General features: G+C 48.1%; 1 protein-coding gene across 1 annotated transcript in view; it reads left to right on the forward strand.

The window, feature by feature from the left end:
- Positions 1-10,010: 10,010 nt before the first annotated feature.
- B4GALNT3 (beta-1,4-N-acetyl-galactosaminyltransferase 3) overlaps positions 10,011-16,161 on the forward strand; it is a 97,038-nt gene continuing 90,887 nt past the window's right edge. The window contains exon 1 of the mRNA XM_021690560.1: positions 10,011-10,226. Coding sequence (XP_021546235.1) covers positions 10,058-10,226 — 169 coding nt within the window. The 5' untranslated portion in view covers positions 10,011-10,057. The remainder of the gene's footprint in view (positions 10,227-16,161) is intronic.

Raw genomic sequence — 16,161 nt, forward strand, 5'->3', positions numbered from 1 at the left:
TTATTTTGCCCCAGATGCATAGCAATTTGCTTAAAAAAGGATATAGAGGGGGGCACCTGGGTGGCTCAGTCGTTAAGCGTCTGCCTTTGGCTCAGGTCATGATCCCAGAGTCCTGGGATCGAGCCCCGCATTGGGCTCCCTGCTCAGCGGGGTGTCTGCTTCTCCCTCTGCCACTCCCCCTGCTTTTGCTTTCTCTCTCTTAAATAAATCAATAAAATCTTAAAAAAAAAAATAAAGTCACATGTTCTACCAACTGAACCAGCCTCCAAAAGGTTTGTTTTTTGTTTTGTTTTGTTTTGTTTTAAGCCTCTACATTGCTTTATGGGTCTAAGCTGTGAAGTAGTCCACTCCTAGACTGACTGGTAGCTTAGTTTCTAGTTAGTCCTACAAAAAGCAAGTGTGAACACAACCTGGACCTCTGGAGCACTTTCTTGATTACTTCGTTGTCTAAGGTGGCATCACAATCTACCCATGTTATCCTGTACGGGGTAGTTCTCAGTTTGGAAATGACGTAATTTATTTCTGAACTACCAGATGATAATATTCACATCTTAAGTGGAACATAAGTGTATGGAGTAAGTTGTTACTAAGAAACCCACTGCCCTTTGCCATAGCAGCTTTCTGGGAGTTTGCCCGTCAAATGGCAGCCATTACTGCTTTTGTTTGCAGATCTTTTTGATATCTCTTCCTCTTTGCTTCTTGGACTGGGTGGCTTCTTTTTGAAAACTGAGCCAGCCATGCCTTTTTTTTTTTTTTTTTTAATTAAATGTGTTATATTGACACATGAACAGACCAAACAATGGCGCAGAATATGAAGTGGAGAAATAGGCCCAATTAAATATTGGAATTTAGGTTATTATAATAGAGTCAAGTTGGTGTGCTAAATATATATTTGTTCTAGTTAAATATTTATTATAAAATCCTATGCTTGAAAAGTTAGCTCATTTACCTCTATCTATTGATACCTATGTCAATCTATCTTCTTAGATAGTTGCAGATTCACATGTGGTTATAAGAAATCATACAGAGTGATCCTTTTTGTCCAGTTTCCCGCAGCACTCCATTTTGACATGGCTAGTCTACAGTTTTTGCATCCCAACAAACTCCAAACAGGACCACAGTGTTTCTGATGGGCCTTGTGTTGGTTTTGTGACTTTTTCCCCCCTTTTGGCTCACAATTGTCCTACCCACTAAGCATCTTAGTATTTAACCATATCAGTGCTAATTTTAAATTCATACAATCTTGATATTGTTATTGTTGACTGTTCTTTGCCTTGATGTTTAGAAAGGGATAATGAAATATTAAATAGAGGGATCTAAAATCTGAGTAATGTAGTACCATAGTATTGTCATGCAGATTTCTATAAGATTTCATTTGGCCCCAAGCTCCATAATCAGATATAAGATTAAACTGGTCTGTCTGGAGTTCTTTTACTTAAACTAGAGTGATTCTCCACTCCAGCCCTACAGCTCTTGTATCACTCTACACCAGGCCAGCACCTGATAAGCTTCTGCAGAAAATAGCTATGTTCTCTATGTGCCAAAAGCTATGTTCTCTTTCTTGTTTTGTATCAGCAATGAGTTCCTTCCCCCAAAAAACGACCTTATAAAACTCTTCTTTCTCTGTATGTTCTCTGCTCAAATCCTCTATAACATCTTTGGGATTCTGTATTTTGCCTCTACTCAGTCTGACTATAACCCTCTTGAATTCATCCTGCCCCCTCTCCTTGTGTGTCACACCTGGCCTCCCAGCTTCACCTCCTGAGCACTGGCATCTCAGGGTGCCACCCTGTCCTCACCTGTTCTCCCTGCTTTGTAGACCTCTGTCCTGACTCCTCTGTCTGCTGGGTTTGCTCACTCCTTGTGTGACTCTCTTCTGCTTATCCCAGGACTCTGTCACCCACGTGATCCTCCCTAGGTGATCTCATGCTTTTCCATCATGCCAACAAATAATGATGAGAACGTTGTGGGATTTCTTTCCTAGAGGTCTCAAAAAGCAGCAGTAATCTTCCTTGAGAACAGTGTGGAATTTTTTTTTGAGAAACTTATTATCTTTTTATTTTATTTATTTATTTTTTAAAGTATCTCTACACCCAACATGGAGCTTGAACTCACAATCCCGACATCAAGAGTTGCATGCTCTACCCACTGAGCCAGCCAGGCACCCCGAGAACAGTATGGAAAACGTAGCTGAAAGCAAAATTTTCCACGTAGTAAGCCAAGGTAGCACTGGGTTGGGAAAATGTATAGCAAAGAGTGACTGAACCCAGATGAGAAAAATAAATCAGAGACTGATTTAAAGTCCCCGAGTTCACTTTCTAACAATCTGAAGGAAAACTGAGAGCATGAAATGTCCCCTAAAAAGATCTGGGATGATGGAATGCAAGGTTTTTCTATGCAGATCTCTCGCTGACCAGCACTGACGGCCCACTTTTGAGGGTAAGATGATGTCAGGTTGAAGAGCAGAATCTTTGTCAAGGCAGAAGAATTTTTTTAGAAGCTCTAGGGAATATAAAAGTTTAGGAAGACTCAGCACTTCACATTTTCCAAAAGTGCCTCCTTATACCCAACACCCACCCTGACCACCCTCCACTACCACCATACACACACACTGTGAATGTGGTGAATGTATGAAGGGCCGGGAAAACAAAACAAAAAACCTCAACACGTGACTAGTTGCGCTGTCCTTGTCCCAAATCACTAGACTGCGTTTATCTCTTCTCTTCATAGCTTAGCCCAATGAGAATGTTCTGTTTCAATTGGTTCTTGGAAACTGACTTTATTATTTTTTTATGGTGAAAAATTTATATTTAGATTTAGCCAGCTGGACTCAGTTTAGATGATCCCAGTTTTGTTGGCAACATCCAAAGCATCATAGTCAGGAGCCAGTTAAATCGAACATACGCCTTCTTCTCTCTATTGGGCCTGATCAGGGTGTTGACCTTGGCCATGACAATGTCATAGAGCTTCTTCCCAGCCTGTTTGATCTGGTGCTTGTTGGCCTTGATATCCGCAATGAACACAAATGTGCTGTTGTCTTCTATTTTCTTCATGGCTGACTCAGTCGATGGGTCAGGGAGAATTTGATGACGGCATAGTGGTCAAGCTCGCTCCTCCTGGGGGTGCTCTTTCAAGGATATTTGGGCTGCATTCAGAGACGCAGTGTCCTGGGCCATCAAAAGCAAGTGACGTGCAGATCTTTTTTCTGTGACTATGGACACCTTTTGGCACCCCTATCGTGGCCTGGCTTTGGCTTTGGCTTTGGGAGGGGCAGGGGCTTCCTCCTTCGCCTTCGGTGCCATCTTCGTGAAAGGGCTGGTTCTTGTAAACTGACTTTAAATCAGACTCCCCTCCTCAACATCTTAGTGTTGACCATAGAAGGAGGTGGGAGCTTCCCCCACCACCAAGAGGGGCAGAAATCCTTCTTGTCCTCACTCTAACCCCTTCCCGCTCCTGACAAGCCTCAGCGTTCACGGGGCTTGCCACCTGCAGAGGGCGTTGAGAGTGGATGAGCAATGTTGCTCTTCAACTTCCCCTTTCCAGAGCCAAGTTAAATTCCGGAGAACCACATACAGTGAGGATTTTTGTTTTCTCTCTTCCATCCCCAGTCCGGGTGGCGGCAGAGCTCAAAGGGTAGTCTGTTCTGGGGAAAAGACGGCGTCTGCCTCTCTCCCAAACCAGCCCTGATCAAATCCCAAGCAGCCGGTCCTTAGATAACACAGCTGAGAAACCTGAAACCAACAGCTCTGACTCTCATCAGTGCCCAGCATCACCGTCTGGAAACCGAGACATGCTGCTGAGATGCCACAGTGATTGAGTGTTAAGTGGCATGGCTGGGGCTCTCACCAGAGTTTATAGCCTGGACCTATGAACTTAGACAAAGAAGGTTTTCAGAAAGTCTGTCTGGGGCTTGAGCACTGGAGCTGTTTTGTGGCACTCTGCACATGTACTGGCCATTAGGATCATTGTTCTTCCCTAGCAAAGCCATACGGTAGGTTAATCCAGCCTGCTGTCCACTTGCCTGGGTTGCCTGCAGCTTTCCCAGCAGGTGAGTGGATTTGACTGTATTTGAAGCAAGGGAAGGAACATCCATATCCCCACTTTTGCTTTAATAGAGGAAGACATCCTTAAATGAGTGGGCTGAAGAGAAGGCAGAGCCTCCCAGGATGGAGAATAAGAACACTCTCCATTATTACAGAGTATTTACAGAATGACTTCTGGGCTGGATGCTATAGAAGGAGTACAGGTTGTGGTCATTGACAAGCCCCATTAGGGATTTGGGAAGCTGTGAAGTCTGGAGTGGTAGATATATATGAAAGAGTTTCTTCAGGATGAAAGAACAGGGGTCGGAAATCCAGCTTCCCTCAGAGGCTTAGAGACCCATAGTTTATTCTGAAAATGCTGAGAACACCCTCAGTGCTGCAGAAGGTGGTGCCAGAGAGCTAAGTCAGGCAAGAAAGCTGCCTCCGAGTCTACCATCTGTACAGCCCCCACAAAGGGAAGCGTGTGTACACCTGTATTTGTACTCGTGGGGACCAAGCCTGTGGGATGTGTCTCGGGAGAAGAGAAGAAAGCACCAAGAGTTCACTCAGAGGTATGTGGGTCAGAGGTTTCAAGCCATGGCAAGCCACATAGCTCTCAGACATCAAACATTACCAGGATGTGGGAGTGGGGAAGAAGCTACTCAGAGCTGGGGGTCGCTATGCCTTAGCTTCAGCTACAAAGCCCCGCACCATTTTCTGCAGTAGCAGACTGCAGACTGCAGACAGGAGAGAATGTCTTTCCACAGAAGGGTGAGAGAACGTCTTTCTAGTGAGGTTTAGTGGTCAGAGAGACGGGAGGTGGAGCTCCAGGGAAGGCTCATTTAGCCTCTGTTTCAGCACCAACTAATGAGCAACGAAGAGTGCTGTTCACCCTTTCTTCTTGTGGGTTTCCCAGCAACAAAGCAAATCTGAGTGCAGGGGAATAATTGCTATTACTCAGTTGAAAAGCCCGAACAAGTCAAAGTTAATTTTTTGACTTAGATAATTGTCTGTTGACTTGCTAGAGAATCCCTTTCCTTGGGGGAGGAAGGCAGGAAGAAAGGTTGTAGTAATTTGGAGGCATTCACACTGCAGACTGGAAAGAGAAGCAAGACCTAGCAATAGATGCCAAATTTAAGCTTTGAAGCATATAGTTCCAGTCTGGGTCATGCCTTGCATTTGCTGAAGATCGAATCCACAACTCATTTGCTTGGGAGGGAGAGGAAACCTTTGGCTCTCTATGATGCAATCTTGTACACATTCTTCTATAAAGATGGTAAATATTCATCTGTTTCCCCATCCAGTATGCAAAATTATTTAGGACCACAAACGGAGGGAAACTAAGGCTTGGGGCTTGGCCAGAGTTCATACAATTCTTTCCACCATCCAGAGAGAAGGGCCCAACTACACTGGCAATCAAGAGAAGTAGCCAGTAAGAAGCCTTCAGTGAGGGTTTCCACCTTGGGACTCGCCTTCGCAGTAGCAAACTCTGCAAAAAGACCTGTAGAAGATGGACTTGTGGAAGGAAGAGAGAGGAAAAGGGGACCTCTTCTGTAAAGAGCAGAGCAAGCAGCACTGAAGAGGGTGGGGAGGAGGAGGAGAAGAATTATCATGTGGCTTGGTGAGTTATGGATGTGCTGAGAGTGAGCTCAGAGTTTCCAGGGTGAATATATTGCTCCAGGGAAACTTCCAGGGAAATATGTGCAAAGGAAAAAAAAAAAGGCATTGGATCTGAAGTTAGAAAGCCTGAGTTTGAGTGCCATCTAAGATACAAGTCACCTACATCACCTTGAACCAGTTACTTAACATCGCTTATCTGTAAAATGGAACTAGTGAAATCTATAGGCATGATGTCTTACATGAGCTGAAAGAGATAAATAAATGCTTGCCAAGATGGGCATGGCACTGAGAGATAGCTTCAGCACTGTCCTTTTCTCTTTTAGGAATTCTCTCAAAGTATGAGAATGGAATTCTCCCCATTATCACAGTCTAAGACATTGACTTAGCAATGGCCCAGAAACCCTCACTGAATTATCATCAGAATTCCCGCTAACTAAGATAACTCCATAAAATATTTCTGAATAGCAGAGAAGCTCCTGAAGTAAAAGACAAGAGCGAGGGTCTGTATGGGCAGAAGGCAATATGGAATGTCGGCTCAGAGAAGGAGTTCTCTGGGTCCAATGGAAAGAGAACCAGAGGCTAAAGATCTGGTTCTAGTTCTGATTCCACCACTGCACTGGTCATGTGAACTTGGTGCAGATCACCTTGAAGAAACTGAGGTTTGCACAGTTCATCTGTCAGTAGAGGAGAATACCTTTCCTACCATTCTCATGTGGTTGTGAGAAAGAAAACACATATGATAAAGATGTAAAAATGCTCTGTAAGCTCAAGGTGCCACATTATAAAATAGGTGTCAGGTTTGAGGAAATGGGCAGGGGGCCCTGGGATCATGGGAGTTACTTAGTATAAGCTGCCATCCCTATGACTAGAATAAGTATTGTTCTGGACACAAGAGTTCTGCTACCACACCTACTGGTCACTGTACACGTTTCCCTTTTGAATTCTCTACAAACCAGAATTTTCTGGCCCTGTGCTAGCCTCGGCCCATTTTAGAAAGCTTCAGCTGACCTCTCTCACAAAGCCTTTGCAATTTGGGAGAAGAGACTTTGTGGTTTGACCTGATGCTGACATCCTAGCCAAGCCAAAGACCAGAACCCACCCCATCCATATTACAGGTTACATGATGGAAATGCTCTTTCCTTTCAGGTGTGATTTGTGCAATGTGACCCTGGGCCATTCTGGACAGGGGCCAGCACTGAAGTGGGAGACTGAAAGGACAGTGAAAGTCATCAGAAGAACCAGTGAGGATCCAGATAAGTTGACATGACAATGAACAGACCTTGGTGGCAATATTGTGCCACTAAAATTATACCTCAACCTATATACTTAACTCTGGACCTGAGGGAGAATGACAGCTAGCTCAAATGATTGAAAAAAGAATTTGGGTCTCAAAGTCTGGATGCTGCCTTGCTGTGATATTAGGAGTCAACAGGGGATTTGGAGCAAGCTGTCTGAAAGCAGTGTCTGGGTGTGAGGGAAATCTCAGTGCTGAGGAGACAGAAGAGGGAGAGCCACAAGGGTTTCCTGGCCTCCTTCTCCCTGCCCACCCCTGCACTCTCTCACCATAAGTAGAGAAAAAATGATTTTTAAAATTTTTTTTAAAATTTTACATCCAACTTCTCTACATCCAACATGGGGCTTGAACTCACAGCCCCAAAATCAAGAGTCACATGTTCTTCCAACTGAGCCAGCCTGGCATCCCAGAAATGAGTTGTTTAAGGTATAAGAACATAGAGTGGGAAGACGAAGGCAAAGAAATGAGATGTACGGAGTGATCTCTTTCCTTTTCTGAATTTCTTTGGAATTTACTATTTGGACCAGAAACTTAGCCTTTATATTGTCAGATCTCTTTTTCTGTGGAATATTTTTTCTCCTCAATTAAATGGCAAGCTCTCTGTTTTTTATTTCTCCCCGTTACCACATAGCAGATACTTCAAGGGTTTGGTTGATGGAAGTGGTTACATGTGTTTTCTCAGGAGGAACAATCTTGAGGAGAGGATTATAGAAGGGGCTGCCACCTGTTTCCATGACAAAGCACCTGAAAGTGACTCAGCCTAACAGCCAGTCAGTCTGGTTGCTCCCAATGAGAGAGAGAGAGAGAGAGAGAGAGAGAGAGAGAGAGAGAGACTCTATTTCCAGAGACCCTGATTACCTCGCACCTGCCTCAGCCAAGCTTGTCCATGCAGGCTGTTCTTGCCTCTCAGCCTTTTGGAGAGAAAGAAGAAAATGTCAAGTGTACACGTCTCTGGTTTGGAACTTTGCAGAGACATTTCCTTGGGGCCATTAGAGAATTGTTCCTTAGATCTACCTTTTGTTAAAGAACTACACGGCGGATGTTTGCTCCAAGCGCTATCTTCATCCTCAAACATTACTAAAATGGACATTGTGTACCTATTGAGGAGGCAAAGAAGTTCCCACTTTTGAAGCCTTGCAGTGAGGTTGGGGAGTCTGTACATATCTGTGGGGCAGGCTGTCAGTTCTACTAAAATTCCAAGCAGGATAGGGTTGCTCAAGACTGGGTTGGTCCAAGAAAACTTCAGAGAGCCTGAAATAGACCTTGAAGCAAGGGTCAAATCTGACCAAAAAATATATATATATATTGGGGGGAGGGGGGCAGTAAGTGACTTCATTTTAACTCAAGCAGATTTCATATGGTCACATAAAGTTGGAAAAGATTTTGGAAAGCCTTGAATTCCAGATTTACAGTTTGCATTTTAATTAGTAAGCACTAGGAAGCCATTAAATGTTTTTGAGCATGTGTATGAATGTGTCAAAGAATTGTATAGACTATCTGGCGGTACAGGAGAGGATGGTGGGGGTGGGGTGCTAGTTGGGAAAAGTTAAACAGTCCCTAGAGATTATTGGACTATTGAGCATCCAACTAAGGTGGTAGGAGAGAATGGGAAACACAGCACTCAATTCTGTGAACGTCTGTCTTGGAATACTACTTGCATGTTGTTTGAGTTAAAAATCTCTAGGAATGTTTCTCTGATTCTTGCTTTCTTCGTAGTCTCCTGACCACTTTCTGCAGGAGAGTGGAAAGAAAACTGCACTATGATTGTCCTTAGGCAACTCACTCTGCTCCACTGGACCTTGATTATCTCATTTAAATCAGATAATAATTTTACCTGCCGGAAGGCAGAGCACTGGAATACAGAATATCTTGATGATCTTTTCAACTCTTTGAGTGCCTTTCTTGTTTACTTTTTTTTTTTTTTAATATTTACTTATTTGATCTCTGCACCCAACGTGGGACTCCAATTCACGACAGGGAGATCAAGAGTAGCTTGCTCTTTCAACTGAGCCAGCCAGGCGCCCCTCTTTTTGATTTTTAATTCTTCAGAACTCTCCAACATCTGCTCTCCCCCAGTAGCTATTTCATCCCAGTCTGGGAAAAACCACTTGGGATTCAGTCCCGGGTGCGTATAACTTCGCCAGAGTTTCTTGTTGAGGTGGTTGAGGCTGGGATGGAAAGGTCTTCAAATCCAGCCCTGACGAAGAAACTGGCTGATTTAAGTGGCCCACTGCCTCCCAACTAATACCATGTCTACTCTTACTACTTAAAGTAGGAAGTAGGGTCGTCACTGGCCCCGAGAGGCCCCGAAGCCAAACCTCGGCGTCACCCCCCCAGCTCTTCCCCAGAGTGACCGCTCCCCCCACTCCCCCCCACTCCGCGCCCCACCTTCTACCCGGCTTCTACTTCACTTCTGCTTGGGGCGCAACACCACTAAGTGCCTGGGCGGTACCTCAGTTTCCCTCGGTCACACAGATTTCGGATCAGAACTCGCCCCCTCCAACACCCCAACGGTCCCGAGTCGGCGGAGGCGCCAGACGATCTCTAGCCGCCTCTCTCGCTGCCCCAAGGAGGCCAACAAGAGCTCTCCCCTCTCCGCGGGGCTTCTCAGGGGCGGAGCCCACCTGTGCCCCGGGGGCGGGGCCTGGGTGGGGGCGGGACAGGTGGGTGTGCGGTCGCGCCCCGGGCTGTGAGGAAGAGCCGGAGCGGGAGGCGGCGAAGAGGCTGGCAGACGCGCACCTAGGGAAGCCTTCCTGTGGGCAGTGAGAGCGGGCGAGCGGGCGAGGAGGCGGGCGAGGAGGCGGGCAGGAGGCGGCGAGGCTGCGACGAGGAGAGGCGTGGAGAGGAGAGCCGGGCGCGGAGGACATTCGGGGGAGGAGGCGCCGGCTCTGCTCGCGGAGAGAGACCTGAGAGGCGGCGCGAGGCGCCCGAGGGACCCCTTGCGCGCGGAGCATGAGCCGGCGCCCGGCTGGAGAGCGGCCGGGGGAGACGGCCTCGGCGCAGTCCTGAGACGCTGGGCTGGGGCTGGGCCACCGTGCGCCCAGGGCGCTGGGCCCGGCAGGGGGGCGGAGGCTGGGTGCGGAGCGGCCCGCGCTGGCGGCGGCCGCCCGGGCGCCGCGCCATGGGGAGCCCTCGGGCCGCGCTGCTCCTGCTGCTCCTGTGCCCGGTCAAGCTGCTGCGGAGGCGCTTCCGGCTGCTGCTGGCGCTCGCCCTGGTGTTCGTGGGGCTCTGGACTCTTTATCTGGAACTGGTGGCGTCGGCCCAGGTCGGCGGGAACCCTCTGAACCGGAGTAAGTAGCGCCGGGGGACGGGGGGGTGGGGGGGGACGGGGGGGCGGGGGCGCGGAGGTGGGAGGAGGCCGGACCGGTGGCTCCCGGGTTGGGGAGACCCGCCTCTCATCCTCAGACCCGATTTCCAGCTCATTTTCGTCTCCAGGTGCCCGGCGCCGCCCCGCTGCCTACTCGGGGAGAGAAGGGGGGCGTGGGGGCCGGTCGCTGAGTTCCGAGACCGGGCCTGCCCGCGGGACCGTGTGGGGCCGGGGCATCCTCGGGGCTGCTCGCTGCTGCCCTCGGAGGACTGCGGGGAGAGAGGCTCCCGCCTGCCCCGCGGAAGTGCGGGCCGAGACGCGGGGCACCTCGCGCGCGCTAGGCTTGCAGCCGCCCCCAGCGAGAGAAACGCGCGGTCCAGTCGTGGGCTCGGGGTTTGTGCCCGGGGTGCCGTCGGCCGTGAGTCCCCCGAGGAGGCGCGCTCCGGTTAGCGCGGCCCAAACTTTGCTCGCCGCCTGCTCTGTGGCTCGCTACGTTTCCCCTCCCGCTGCGCTTTCTGGGGTTCTTTATTTTAACCATACCTCCGAGAGCCCCCTCACCTCCCCCTTCCCCTACGCCACTCGCCCCCCTTCCGCTTCCTCACTGAGCCGGCCTCCACTCCTAGTCCTGGCCACCCCTCCAGCTAGTTATCTGAAGCTCTCTTTGGAACCCTTCAGAACGTCCTGGTCATGGAGACAGTGGACCGCACAGTGGACCAGGCAGGGGCTAGATTCCTACTTCTCTTTTTAACGTAGCCAAAGCCACTTAATTTTTCTGTGCCTCAGTTTCCTCTTAGGAAAATGTGTGGGAACGGTCTCTTTCTCGTTTTCCTTCGACACTCATGGCTATCCGACGTCATTTTCAGTTTACTCTTGATGGAGCTAACAAAGTAAAATTCCGAAAGTGTCAGCGACTGTAAAAGGTCAGTGTAACAGCAGAAAAAAGTGGAGAAACTCCCAGAGAGGAGCCTCCCTGCCCAAGCCTGAGGAGTGGAGGTTCGTAGTTGGAGCACATTGTCTCCCATGCATTCACTTCCCCCATTGAGGAAATTCTGAAGGTCTATGTGGTGATGAAATTGCTGGTGAGAAGATGCTTCCACATGTCCTTGTGTCGACTGCTCTGCCCAGAGTTGGGCCTGGTGCTTTGCCTCCTCCTGTGGCCAAAGAGAGGGAATTACTAGGGTCAGTAATTGAGCTGGTTCAGGGTAGAGACATATATTTATGGCAGAACCTCTCTGTTGAAGTAATTCTGGCTGTGAGTAAGGAGACTGGGCTTCCAGTCCTGGTTCTGCCACTAATGAGTTGGGGGATCAAAGGGAAAATGACAGCTTCTCAGGTAGGAGGAGGAAGTTGGACTAAATGACCTCCAAGGTCCCTTTGAGTCTGGATGCTTAGATTGTGTGATCGCCCCTGCTTGAGCTTTTCCAGGGTCAGAGGGCTGAGCGCATTGTGAGGACAGCTCTGCTTAGCCACAGCTCCCCAGCTCTAAATAGGAGAGTTCTTCCTTCTGATGACCAAAATTTGCCTTCCCATAGCTAGTTCTTCCCTCCCCTGAGCCTTGCTCTTCTCTCTGAAAGACAGTGCTCTTCCATACTGTGGCCGCTCAGTCCCAAGTGGGTGAGCCCCGTTGGAGTGTGTGCAGGTGGGAGGCCCTGGGAAGGGATCTCCCTTCTCTCCTCCTTGGGACACCCCTTCTCAACGTGGCCACCATTTTGTTAATGTGGTAGCCAGTGGGATCCTCTGCACAGATTAAAAACGGAGGAAAGCAGTTGCTTTGTGATGCTGAAATTAGTGTCTTCCTCCCACCCTCCACCCCCACCCCAATACACTTTCCCTTTACCTCAGGTGTGCTTTCTCCTCAGAGACCAGAACCAGTTTGCCACCATCATAATCTCACGCTCTGTCCCCTACCCTCTGACTCCTGTTGGCTGTCTCGTCCTCAGCTATCAATTCGTGGATCTGTTTGGTTTCCCTTCTAGATGAATCTTAGCTCTGGGTTTCCTTATTCTTTGTTTCCTTTTCCAAACTGACCCTTCTCCAGAAAGATGTTCCCAGCTTCCAATTGCAGCAACATCTTTGTTTGTCTAACCATCATTTTTAACGAGAGCCCAAGCCCAGGCACTGATGGCTCATTGCTTCCTCATCTCAGCCTCCTAGAACCCTGAAACCCATCTGCTCTGCAGGGTGACTTTTCATGCTGAGCTGTCTCATTGTATTCTCCTCTTGCCTGGATTTCCTTTTGGAATGAGGTTTAGACAGTGGCTGTGGTTTCTGGCTCCTTGTCTCCCATCCTTTGGTTTTAAGAAGCCCAGACGTCTTTCATCAAAGTCCTCTCTTGTCCTATAGGTCTTATTCCCAGCTCAGAGCTATTCCTCTGGGGGGGAGAGCAGGGGAGGAGGAATTAAAGAATAGAGGTACAGAAAGGCTTGCTTGCATTCCCTCCTTTACACCCTGGCATACCAACAGCAACCAGTAGAACTTCCCCTCCCAGGACTGCACCCGTGGCCTTTACCACAGCAACCAGAGTCCCAGCTTGGCTCTGCTTCCCAACAAGCCACCCTGCCTCCTCTCTCTAGCAATCCCTGCCAACTCACTCTACCAGCAGCCTTCCTATCATCTGTAAGGCCGGCCTCCTTTACCAAAAACCTTTCATTTGCCTGTCCCTGTGTGACGGGTACATTGATCTGACGCTGGAAGAAGTGTATGGAGAAATGGCAGTCACAAACTCCAGGGTGGGAAAGTAATGACAGGGGAGCATGCTTCCTGCTTCATCTTCATGGAATAACCCAGTAGTTTAAGATATGGACGATGTGCAATTTGGGCTCCATATGTAGAAAGAGATACAACCACAATTGGAGTAACTTCAGAGGAAAAAAACCCAAATCTTTAACAGATAGAAAACAAGTCCCTTGGACAAAAGAATTAGAGCTGTTCACTCACTCATTTAAACAAATATTTATTTAGCACATACCTCAAGCAAGGCATTGTGCTAGATCACTTAGATATAATGATGAGTAGATATGGTTTCTAGCCCTCTCAGCAGTTTTCTCTCTAAGAGGGGAGTTCAGGTGCATATATAAAAATAATTGTACTATGGAATAATCATTAAGTTTTACAGCTGGGGAACCTAGATGTTGCTGTGACACTTCCCGGAAATGGGATAGGGCTCTTTCAACTAATATTTCATGCAAGTGGTGACATTTCAGGAGATCTTGAGGAGCTGGTAAGATTTTAATGGATATGGAAAGAGAAAGCTATTCCAGACAGAAAGCAGTATAAACAAAGACCAGGGAAAAGTTAGAGTTTGGGAATGTCGAGCATCTGGGTTTGATGAAGCAGAGAGTAGGAGGGGAGAATATAGGATGGTGCTATATTATGAAAGACTTAGAAAACAACCTTAAAGACTGGCATTTATTCTGTAGATAAGAGAAGGCAGTTTTAGAATAGGGTAGGTAGGCGCACATGGGTGGCTCAGTCAGTTAAGCGTCTGCCTTCGGCTCCGGTCGTGAGCCCGGGGTCCTGGGATAGAGCCCCACATGGGGCTACCTGCTCAGTGGAGATCCTGCTTCTCCCTCTCCCTCTCTCCCTCCCCCTGCTTGTGTGTGCACTCTCTATTTCTCTCTCTCTCTCTCTGTCAAATAAATAAATAAGATCTTAAAAAAAAAAAGAATAGGGTAGGTAGCCTTGTAGAATGGAGCCAGCCAGGGTCAAGCAGTTTTATGATACTTCGGTATGGAGGATGCCTGAATAGGGTCCTGAGGGTCCCTTGCTGTGGCTGGCATGAGCCTTTTAGCTGCTGAGCCTTTTAGCTGCTGAGTCATGAAGCTCTCCTGGGGACAGGTCAGGTCAGGGTGGTAGTGGGGCATTCAGAGGGCTTGGGGCAGTCACTATATGCCACCATGTTCATAAGTCTTTCAGTAGCTTAATAACTGCTACAGCTGTACTGGAGTGTACCAGCTGAAAAGCAGCCCTGGGAACAGACTATTAGTGGAGGTTAAAGACTCTCCATCCTGGCAGGTTTTAACAAGTTATACCCATTCGTTCAGATTGGATTAGCTAAATCCTGCCCGAGGGCAGAGATCTGGACTAAAATGGTTTCTAGGTTCTTTGCTCTATAATTGACCTACTGCTGGGACCAACTTGGTGCTGGAGCCAAGAGATTGCATTTGGGCATGGAGCCAGGGCAGAATGATAGCATGCACCAGCCTCTTTCTAGATCTCACAGGCCAGTTCCAGTGTGTCTCCATTTTTAAGTGTCAGCTTTACCCGCTGAACCCCAAAGTGTTCTCAGGCTCAGGAATGAATCGGCTTTACACCTCTCTGGTTGGCCCTGTGACTTCCGGTGGACTTTGAATGGGCTGAGGGAGCCACAGCCACAGATGTCAGGCAGGCACCTGAGCTCCTGGGGTCACCACAGCCACGCTGGTTTGGAAAGGATACAAACCCTCCATAGCAGAGGTAACTCAGGGCAGAACAGTAATCTGAGCTGCAGGCAGGGAGAGAGGGGGAACAAATGAGACCGATGTGTGGGCAGAGCGGGCATGGTGTGGCTTAGGGCTGACGCTCAGAGCAGAGGTGAGTGTTGCAGGGGAACATGACTCCCTCTGTGCTCCCCGTGGCCCGGGACCATGTCTGCTGCTGCGCTGGCCAGGCTGCCCCTCGCTCCCGTGGAACCTCTGACTCGCGTTCCTGTGTCCTATTTACGTCTCTTTATGCTGCCACCCTGGCCACCTGGCTGTTGTGTGTATCTTCAAATCAGTATTCCATTCTGGGCACACACTAGGCACTTGAATAAATACCTTCTGGTTATGGATGGTAAGCTCTGAATTTCCAAGCACCTGATATTTTCCACTGGCAGATACTTTGTTTATCAGTGACCGATGCAAGAATAGAACCTAGGAATTCTTGTTCCTTGTACCGTAATACATATAAACAATAGCCTTTCAACACATATGCAAAGGGTGAGAATTAAGCCATCAATGCCTTTTTGTATAAGAGTGTTTTCTTTGGACCCAGTACCGTCTGTTACCCAGAACGCCGTGTGTGACAGAGAGTAGGAGACCTTACCCAGACTTGGCATCTCCTTTCCCTGGTCTCTTCCGTTCTCCTTGTGACGTGGCCAGGACAATTGTGGCAACACACCTCGCCATCTATCCTGCCCACACCACCCAGGGACCCTCAGTCCGAGTTGAGGGTTTGCCTGCTCAGGGGTGCCAAGGCTCCTTACCGCTCCCTGTCCGGAAGTTGTCCGGACGCCCTGCATGGTTATAACTGCTTCGCAGCACCAGGTCTTTTGAAGCAACCACTTCTGTGCTGGTTTTAGGAGCTGCTGGTACTCGGACTGCAGTAATTTTCCAGGCCACAGAGCCTGCTGGTCTTGCCCTCTAGTGCTGAGCTTTATGGAGCAGAGCAGAGCGGCCGCCATAGCAGAGTTTGCTTTGGAAGGGGGCCTACAGGCTGTTCTTGGAGCCTAGTTCTGTACCAAGTTCCACCAGTTTCAAAATCTACTCTTTTTATTTTCCACAAATACTTCTCCTTATATCCAAGGATGGTGAGGTCTAAACCAGGCCAGCTCTATAGTTTGCTTTCAGACCCCTTTAGCCTTGTGATCCACAATTAATAGATTTATATGTTACCCGATATAAAAAAAATACTACTGGAAGAGGTGAGAACAGTTTGGATGGTGTATATAAAGGGCGTTGGGCTGAATATGTTATATATTCTGAGCAAAGCATGATGGATAGCTCTTTAAATTTTGCAGACTTTTAGGTTCTAACAAGTGCTGCTTTCAGTGTTATGAGTATCCATGAGACAAGCAAAAATGAATATTATTTTTATCCTTGTGATATTTTTGTATGTAATTTACTTTTTATGCTAATTTTTTTTTTACCTACTAACCCAACGTTTTTAGAAAATAAGGA

This window comes from Neomonachus schauinslandi, chromosome 5 (genome assembly GCF_002201575.2).
Source record: "Neomonachus schauinslandi chromosome 5, ASM220157v2, whole genome shotgun sequence".
NCBI lineage: Eukaryota > Metazoa > Chordata > Mammalia > Carnivora > Phocidae > Neomonachus > Neomonachus schauinslandi.